The sequence below is a fragment of the Hippocampus comes genome, unplaced genomic scaffold (assembly GCF_001891065.2).
Source record: "Hippocampus comes isolate QL1 unplaced genomic scaffold, H_comes_QL1_v1.1 scaffold156, whole genome shotgun sequence".
Classification (NCBI taxonomy): Eukaryota; Metazoa; Chordata; class Actinopteri; order Syngnathiformes; family Syngnathidae; genus Hippocampus; species Hippocampus comes.
Window position 1 is genome coordinate 6,468,171 of NW_017805744.1, and position 10,000 is coordinate 6,478,170.

The 10,000-nt window shown below is 42.0% G+C and overlaps 1 protein-coding gene across 1 annotated transcript in view; it reads right to left on the minus strand.

The window, feature by feature from the left end:
- The window catches only part of LOC109524413 (connector enhancer of kinase suppressor of ras 2), a 59,559-nt gene that overhangs the window by 21,419 nt on the left and 28,140 nt on the right, over nt 1–10,000 (minus strand). Inside the window, exons 9-11 of the mRNA XM_019884289.1 lie at nt 6,907–7,053; nt 2,380–2,498; nt 2,093–2,304 (exon numbers count right to left, since the gene is read on the minus strand). Of these exons, the coding sequence (XP_019739848.1) occupies nt 2,093–2,304; nt 2,380–2,498; nt 6,907–7,053 (478 nt within the window). The remainder of the gene's footprint in view (nt 1–2,092; nt 2,305–2,379; nt 2,499–6,906; nt 7,054–10,000) is intronic.

A 10,000-nucleotide genomic window follows, 5' to 3' on the forward strand; every position in this document is an offset into this window, starting at 1 on the left:
AGCGATCAGCGAGTCGGCTAAAGTGGAACGTGGGTATTCGGGCTGTTGGCAAGCAGCGATCAAGAGAGTGACTGAGAAACGGTTGGTGGGTGGACAAGGGAGAGGTAGACAAGGTGTGTGCAGGTGAGGGACTAGAATGGCATGCGAGATGAGGGCCACTTGACCCACATTTTTGAAGTTACCCTTCCTGTATGTTAAGTTCACTGACGATTAAACTCCCATTTGGCAGTGACTGTGATTCCACTCACCCCAAAGCATTTAGCATGGACTCAAAAGTAAAAATATACCATTATACGACAAAATATACTGGATACAGTATATTTAAAGGTCCCATGCCATCAAAATCCAACTATTTTCACTGCTTTATACATAACATACTGTGGGTCCAAATGAGTCTGTGACATGGTTTTAAGTTTGCCGATTGTATGAAATAACCAATAAAAGTCGGAGTGCTTGCAAAACCAGCCGATCAGATGTTGGCATTGTTGCGATGTAGATTGGCTACTCATTATTGGAGAAAAAGCCATTCACCGTATGGGTATGAGTCATCAACGCTTGGTGATTTCTGCTTCACACTGATAGTTAGGCACCAAGATATTACTATCTACCAATAAGCTTTAAATATTGAATATTAATGAGAGATCCAGGTGTCCGAGATGCCCGGTGTTTAACACTAACTGCAAAGAAAAACCAACCACTTATCTTGCTAATCTGATAAAAGGACATCATACAGGAGTATGAAAATAATAATTACGAAAATAATGAAAATGTTACAATTTCATCAATGGGCTGAAATAAAATATGGTACGTTAAAAATATTATAGACCTTCTAATGAAACTGTAAAATTTGAATCCAGATTTTGCATTTAGCATTAAACATAAAGGTAAAATCTTTTAACATCTTCAGAAAATAACACCACTAGATTGCGTCGTTTGCATATGTAGGGTCTTACTACATTTTCCTCCCTTGCATCCTTACGAAATTATGAATTGGATGATGGATGCACCTGTATGTGCTCTGGTCGAGTCTGAACACAGTGCAGTCATCATCTCATCCCATCAACCCACTGCCTTGATTTTAAACATCCTTCCTTCTTATACAGCACATTCGTTTCGACTGGGTTGCTGTTGCCAAGAAAACAAATGAGCTCAGCGCTTTGGTGCTTTGGAGGGCTCAGCATCATTCCAATGATAAGATTCAGCAGTCTGGTACCACTGGAAAAGTCCAGCACTGCAGCGGGTCAGACACGAGAAACGGAATACAAAATGTGTAAGTGTTTCATCGGATGAAAATGATGAAAGGTGTTACAGTATGACACTGGGATATTTACAAAATTAAAAAAAGAAATCAGTAAATTATATTACAGGTATACTACTTTTACAGCTGTTTCTTTCATCCCTGTGATTTGTTTGTGCTTTAAATCTTTTGTTGACTGTTGTCTTTGGACAATTGATTCGTGCATAGCAGAATCCCATACAGATCCCTCCTTTCATTGGTAGTCCAGACACAGTCCAGACTCCCGACTCCTGTGAATGCATATTAAGGCAGTTGTTTGTCGTGTGACCCCGGCCTTTCACATCATGACGGCCTCTTGAGAGTCTCCCATGCAGCAAGAGGATGTCTTGAAAGCTTTCTGGGACAGTGGGAAAAGACCCGAGGTGGCAAGGGAGAGAGAGGGCTTGAAACTGTGCTCATGGATTTATGTTTGATTTTAGGGCATGACAGCTCAGCGTCAGGACACTTCTCTATTGAGAGTTAAAGAAAGCATAGTATCCTCAATATTAGTGCCAGAAAGTGAACATTATTCTGATGCCTGTTTGTTCTTTAGTCCATGCAACACCATTCTAAACAAGTTCCAGGACATCCACCCGGTCTTTTTTGTGCAGTGCTGCGTCATGCTGATGGGCAAACAGCATCAAAAGCCTTCTTGGCAGAGGTGTTAAACAGCCATTAGAGCAGGTGATGAACGCATGGGGAAATGATGACAACAAAAATATACAAGTGAGGACATTTGCGGTGGAGCACATGCTGTTTTAATGGAGAAACAAGGGTTTGGAACCACTCAAGTAACACAAAATCAAACCTTCTTACCGTGTGTGGGAGTCTTGTCCCGCCTGCGCACACCTGTACTACGGCTTCTGTCATATTCAGAGCCTGGTGGTCCGTCTCCTTCCAAAAGAGAGAAGTACTGACCACTGTCCTGGTCCAAGTAGTAGCTGACAGCCTCTGACCCTTTCGAACCAGATTGGGAGGTCACACTGTACCGGGTGATGTCATCACATGAAATCAAACCCAACTCCTCCCTGAGAACATCACACCATTTTAGTCACAGCCCGCAGGGAGATCAGCAAAGAGATCGTTCGTTTCCAGACCCTCACCTGGGGCTGTAGAGTCCAGAGACAGGGGAAAGGATGTAGACATCCTGGGCATCCATTTTGGACATGCCTAAAGTTCCACCTGGTGTAGGCGAGGTGCTGGTAGGGCTGGTGGGGACCGGCTGTTAGGAAATAGATTAAAGACTGGTTGTGTTGTAATTGAGTCTCCTGGAGCACAAGTTGTAAAAGGTAAGGGTTAGATATTTTCCACCTTCAAAGCATACAAAAAAAAAACATTGACGGGTTCTCATCAGTTCGTGAATCGCAAACAAGTGACATATTTCCGCCCACACAGAAGCTGCCACGTTGTATAGGCTCCGACTATGCAGCCTCTCCCATGTTAGCTATTCTCTCATTTTGTTTCAAGCCTTTTTACACACATGGTTCTCTGTGTCTGTTTCTATGACAACCGCTGCTCTCACTGAGGGCAGAGGAACGTTTGCTTGACCTACTACCTCGGCATGACTCAAGGACATGTCATTTGTCATTGGGTCCGCCATGTGAGCAAGGATGCCTAGCTGATGTGATGTAGCTTGCATGTGAATTTTGAACCAAATACCATATACAGATCTACCGAAACAAGTATTATAAACGTGTAACTAGTGGTCTTTAGGAGTGTTCATTTTCATCTGCAGGCCTTATTTTTGCACTTTCATTTTCAGTCTCCCTCTGTTCATAGTCAGACCGCTTTCCAAAAAACGATGCAAACTAGTCAGGAAGAAACAAGGGATGTGGTGAACCGGGGGTGGGGGTGGGGGGGAGTAAATAGGTCAAAGAGAGAGAGAGAGAGAGAGAGAGAGTGAAAAAAGGCACAGACTGTTAGAGAGGAGAGTGACGCAGGGAGCTGTGCTGTAAGAGTGAAAATAGTAATTTTGTGATTACAGTCCAGCCTTAGGAAAAGGGGAAGTGGTGCTGGGACTGCACACTGAGCAGGATGGGACTTTCACAGCAGGTGACATTCCAAAAAATGTTAAAACATCATTTAAAGCATTTGGATTCCCCTGCATTCACTCCAAACTTGACACATCTTATGATTAAGCCCTTCACAAAGTGTTCTTCACAATAATATTTTTCCACGCACTATAATAATTTGTGGGTTTATAAATGTATTTTGGCGGCTTGGTGGTCCAGTGGTTAGCGCATCGACCTCACAGTGCAGAGATCGTGGGTTCGATCTTCCTGTGTGGAGTGTGAATGTTCTCCCCAGGCCTGCGTGGGTTTTCTCCGGGTACTCCGGTTTCCTCCCACATTCCAAAAACATGCATGGCAGGCTGATTGAACACTCTAAATTGTCCCTTGCTCTGTGTGCCCTGCGATTGGCTGGCAACCGGTTCTGGGTGTCCCCCGCCTGCTGCCCGAGGATAGCTTGGATAGGCTCTAATATCCCCCGCAACCCTTGTGAGGATAAAGTGGATTGGAAAATGGATGGATGGATGGAAAAATGTATTTCGCTGTAAGGCTAGAAAAAAAATCTTCTGAATATCGTCACTCAAATATCGTTGTCAACCATAAGCTACTGTAACCATAAAGAGAAGTTGAAATCAGTATAATTTCTGGAAACAAGATTATGTTCACTGGCAAAATGTATGGATTTCATTTTGAGTTTTCAAGTGTCCCTCATGTAGCTGCCTAAAATTGTACATAAGGAATTATTTCTAGAAACCTCTTCAATTGTTGTCAATATCCAAGGAGATAAATTTGATGGAACTTCCTAAATGTGGGTGTTTGGAAGTTTGTGAGAAAGCTCACGCTCTACTACCCACATTAGAAAATCTTTATTGGCCAAGTACGTGAGTTACTTAGAAGCTGAACTTTGAACATGTTTGCATAGAAAATGAATTTTACGTGTGTTTAAACATAAGGCAGCAGTGTATCTATCCAAATATACGTACAGCAGCTACAAATAAAAGCTGAAATGTTGATCTGCTGTAATCCAACATTAATCTCTTGTTGTCAAATCCAACAAACTGAGTGAACCGTTCTAATATTTTGGAAAGCGGGAGGACTTTCCACCATGTGCTTGTTGGCCAGCGTAGGGAAACACATTTTATTCAAGAGGCGACTAAAGCAAGAAAAGCCACTATTGCATTAAAGTGCAGACTGCGGAGTGTAATACTGCAGTTTCCAGAGGTAAAAAGGCACAGCAAAATGGCACACTAACATTAAGATACTGTAGGATAAGCGGTTTATGTAATGGATGACTACATGGATGTGTTTGTCAACACAGGCTGTCCAGCTACTATATTACCAGCTATCACATTACCTTCTTTTGACAATGGAAAAATATAAATAGCGAGTCACATTGAGTAGTTATAGGAAAAGGAGCATGCATACACATTCATTTACATGAATGTGAACTTTTTATTTTCTTCCATTCTGTTATTTTGCCAAAACAAGAGTTGAGCGTCATTAAGAAGCTGTCAAGTATTTCAGAATTTGACTTGTCATTTTTTTCCATTGCCATGAAAATAGTTCCAGAAAACTTCGACCAAGATGTTGAAGAAGCCTTAAATCATTACCTATTCGGCTTTCTTATTAACAATACATAACTCACACATACGTGTGACCCAAAATAGCAGGCATTTACAACCAGTAATTATTTATACACCAACGCATTTTACACATTTATGAAAATGGGATCTCCGACAATGAGTGGCACGCATGTGAGCAATGTGACAAATGTGCACAGCACACACAAGCACACACACACACACACACACACACACACACACACACACACACACACACACACACACACACATTTACACACAGAAAAAAAAACGTTGCTTTTGGCCAATACAAGTGGATGATAACGCTGCTCTTTTTCTAGCCCATTATACACAACACAACACAGCCACAGCCAAAAGCACAAAAAAGAGGGAGACAACACAGGAATGGGAAAGACAGCCATGGAGGGATTTGGACCTTGAATCACATGATCATTCAGGGACAAATTGTTTCCTTTTTGGATTTAGTCATAAACCATCAGAATATTTGCCACATTTGGGATTAACTGAAAATAGCAGGCATTTACAACCAGTAATTATTTATACACCAACGCATTTTACACATTTATGAAAATGGGATCTCCGACAATGAGTGGCACGCATGTGAGCAATGTGACAAATGTGCACAGCACACACAAGCACACACACACACACACACACACACACACACACACACACACACACACACACACACACACACACATTTACACACAGAAAAAAAAACGTTGCTTTTGGCCAATACAAGTGGATGATAACGCTGCTCTTTTTCTAGCCCATTATACACAACACAACACAGCCACAGCCAAAAGCACAAAAAAGAGGGAGACAACACAGGAATGGGAAAGACAGCCATGGAGGGATTTGGACCTTGAATCACATGATCATTCAGGGACAAATTGTTTCCTTTTTGGATTTAGTCATAAACCATCAGAATATTTGCCACATTTGGGATTAACTGTAAAGCTGCATGATTCATCCTACAAAACCAGGCTTATGTGTTCGATGTGAAGCATGTATGTACTTGCTTTACAAAGTAACATGAGAGCAAAGGGTCTGATTTGAGAAAACATTGTTCCGCATTGAGACACACGAGAATGATACATTTCACTTACATATACAGACAAGCATGCATCTTGTGATGTAAAGAAATGTGCGAAAACAGGGCATTTTCTGGAGTCAGATTATCTCCAGAAACTGCTGAGTAGAAGATCTTGCTTCAGATCCTGTAATTCCCAATGAATAATTAAAAACTGAAGTCTTTTAAAGCACGAACACATTTTAGACACTGCTTCCTTTTTGTGGTGTGGTCTGCTTGTGGTGTGTTTCGATTCCAACAGTCCAACCGATAGAACATCTCGTGCTCTTGAAACTGCTCTTTTTATACAACAATAAATGAATCAAGACATGTGGCAAACTTCAGAGTCAGGTCATGTAAGTCGAAAAGATTCGCGCTCTAGCCTCACTGCCAAGGCAAGATGCAGTATAAAGTTATTGCATTATTGCTCACAGACATTATTTTCTGTGCGTGGAAAGAGAATGAAGACACACTGAAGAACAGCACAGTTCTGACCAAAGGCCAAAGAGAAAAAGCCAAAGCACAGGCCATCTCTATTTTGAGCACAAAGGCTCCTGTATGGGAAATACTGTAATTAGACCGAAATTACAATACAATCTTTACTTTAAGGAGCGCATCAGAAACATTACAATGTCAAACAGAGGACAGAAGATGCGCTACCTGTCCATCCATCCATTTTTATCATGTTCAGGGTCACTGATAAGGTGACTGAAGACTGACAACCTGTATCAGTCGCCAGTCAGTCACAAGCAACATAGAGATACATGACCACACTCAAATTCACACCTGAGCAGGAATCGATTCCCCATGCTGACAGCTCCAAAGTCATCAGTGTGAATCACTACACATCCAGCAACCCGGTCATAAGGTGAATATGGCGTGTAACAATAAGGGAGTAGAATGATTCCAAGCGTTTGCAATAACAGTGTTGGTGGAATGTACCAGTACCTGCAAGCCCAGTGGTTTCCAGCGGACATTCCTCAGCAGAGCTGGAGTGGAACTCAGGGTATTCTGTGGCCTTTTCTTCAGCGTTAGGATAACTCCACATGGATCTTCTCTTAAAGCATTGACGAGGTTCTTCAACTGCCAGCCCACCTGGAGAGCACACAGCACCACATTGTGAGTAAGTCACATTTGTGCAAGATGCAAGTAAGTCTCAACCAAGACCCAAATTACTGTGAAAAAAAAAAGCAAGTCAAGTCGAGTTGTCGCCAAATTTCTAGACAGTCGAGTCAAGTCAATATGCGGTTCAATTGAGTCCTAAGTCGAGTCATAAAATCTCGTTCAGTCACAATTTACATTATTATATTACATTATTATATCATTATATCCATCGTAGAAAGGGTTCTGTCAGTCGTCATCTGTACCTGTGGGTAAAAAAACAAAAAAGGACGTTTCGCTTCTCTCACAGAAGCTTCGTCAGCGGTAGACAACCCTGAAGTCTCCGTGAAGACTCCGGGAAGTTGCTCTGCGCTAAAAAGCTGAGCGTGGCCTATTTGAGGACTGGGTGGGGATGGTTAGTCACGCCCCTATGGTGAAGAGGCCCATTTCACCCTCTCTGAACCGTGAAGGAGGTATCAGATTTAACCTGTCTCCTATTTACAATAACTTGTTGACCACCAAGGGACATAGACATGCTGATCAGGCCAACTGAAAGTAGCTATTCAGCCCTAGCCCAAACAATAGGCCTAATCAAGACCCAACGATAGGGAATTTAGAAATCAATGGGACTCGTCACCATAGGGGCGTGACTAACCATCCCCACCCAGTCCTCAAATAGGCCACGCTCAGCTTTTTAGCGCAGAGCAACTTCCCGGAGTCTTCACGGAGACTTCAGGGTTGTCTACCGCTGACGAAGCTTCTGTGAGAGAAGCGAAACGTCCTTTTTTGTTTTTTTACCCACAGGTACAGATGACGACTGACAGAACCCTTTCTACGATGGAACTTTCCTGTACGACTGAGAGCCTCCACAAGCATCATTATATCCAGTATATTAGAATATTAATATTTTTGGGGTGTGTGGTGTTGGCCTCTTTGATGGTCAAGTTAGACACCACTGGTACAGGCTTATAATGTGATTGAGGATCAAAACAGCTCTTGCTTCATATTTTGGCTTTTTGGCACTGTCCCCCGGCATGTCATATTAAAGGAAAGAATGACAAATTCAGAATGCAGCAAGAGTAAGATGGTACAAATTTGCTGACTTTAATCTTTCTTGAAGCTTTTGTGCAGTCTCTCTCCAGCAGTCACAACATTCGTCAGACACATGACTGACTACAATTGAATTTGAATTGAATACAACTTTATTGTCAAATGTGCTGTATGTGTAACATAAAATGGTCACAGTGACTGGAAGTGTCCACAGAGCTCTCCACAGCTTTATTTCTCACATTATGATGACCAATCTGTGTCATCCTGTTGCATGGCTTGCATTCTCGTTGGCTCAGATCAATGGACTGATTTCACCCAGCGTAGTTCAATAATATAAGCAGGCAGTCTGCTGCCACTTTACTGTCTGGCAATTCGGTTTTGCCATGGGCAGGGAGAAAGAAGAGGAATAATATTTTTTTTTCAAAGATGGTTAAAATCTTTGGAGTCTAAGACTGGTTGAGGCAAACTTTACTTTATTGTTGACAAATTCAAGATAAGATAGCAAGAATCGAAGGTAAGTTTAAATTTTGAAAAAGTCATATACAGTAAACATTAATTATTTACTTTAAATATGATCACACAGTAAATCTGTTGGTTTTCCTTCACTTCAGTGTTTTTAATCCAATTTCATCCATTCCATGTGTTCATGCAGGTCCATATTCTCACATTTTAGAATCGACTGGTTTCTGTGTCCATTTTATATCATGAAAACTGCGGATGGTATGATAAACACTGACTTCCTCGCCATTTTGTTTGTGAAACTGATGACTTTGATGTTGACTGTGGCAATTCAATGTCCTGAACGTATTTTAGAGTTTGCATTGAGATCAATTGTGCATTTAATCTTTAAAGATGCAATTAATATCATAAAAAAATAAAATTAAAATAAGAGGCTAGACCACCCCTGGCCACCACATAGCACAACCCTTGGCTTTATTTGCTCACATCTCCTGGGGGCCGAGCCCCACCAGTCCATAAAACGCCCCAGGTGGACAGAATGTATACACAGCAACCACAGAGAAACTCCCAAAACACACAAGGCGTGTTAACCAAGCCAGTTAGAAAATGTTCACTTTGCAAATGTGCATGGAACAGATGGATACATGGAGAGACTCACCAAAATAACAGCATCACATAAACTACTGCTGGGGTGTTTTTTTTTTTCTAATCCCAGGAGTCTTCATTATTTTCCCAATTGCTATTACCAGCACATAATTATGTTGCCTCTTCAAACAATCAGCTTTGGATGCAAGCAACTTCTAAATCTCATCTTATAAACAAAACCACCAGTCTTGTTTTGAAGCAGGTTTCATACAACAAAGATCCTACATGGATGGGCCTTTCTATGCAAAGCAGTCCGATCGTGAAAATGAATGAGTTCATCGTTAAAATTTTGTTTATTACACATAAGGAGCGCTGTGACAAAGTCATTAGTCATCATGTTTTTCTTTCTTCCTTTCTTCTTTTCATATGAATGAAAAAGGGCATGCTTCTCATAACCGCCCCTCATTTTTCTCCCCTCTTTTTCCTTTTCATCATCTTTCCTCAAGTTCCTCATTGCCTCCTCCTCCCTCGACATCCTTGTAGTTTTGCCTCACACACAGTATGCCCCGATTGCCTCATCACTCCCTTCCCCACACCTGCACCTCCCTGCGCTTATCTCCTCCCCCCGGGGTGAGGGATCAGAGAGATGAGGGTCTCACAGAGGGAGTAATGAGTGGTTGGAACTAAGCGCCCGGCAGGGAGCATTCTGCGCCATCACCCGGAGGAAAGTGAGGTGGAGCTGTCGTACGTAGCTCCCTCTCAAGTCAATGAGAAGCAGAAGGAAATACCAGAAGCTAAAGTAAAAGAACACGGAGGAGCACGCCAGCGTGATGGCACAACACGGGCA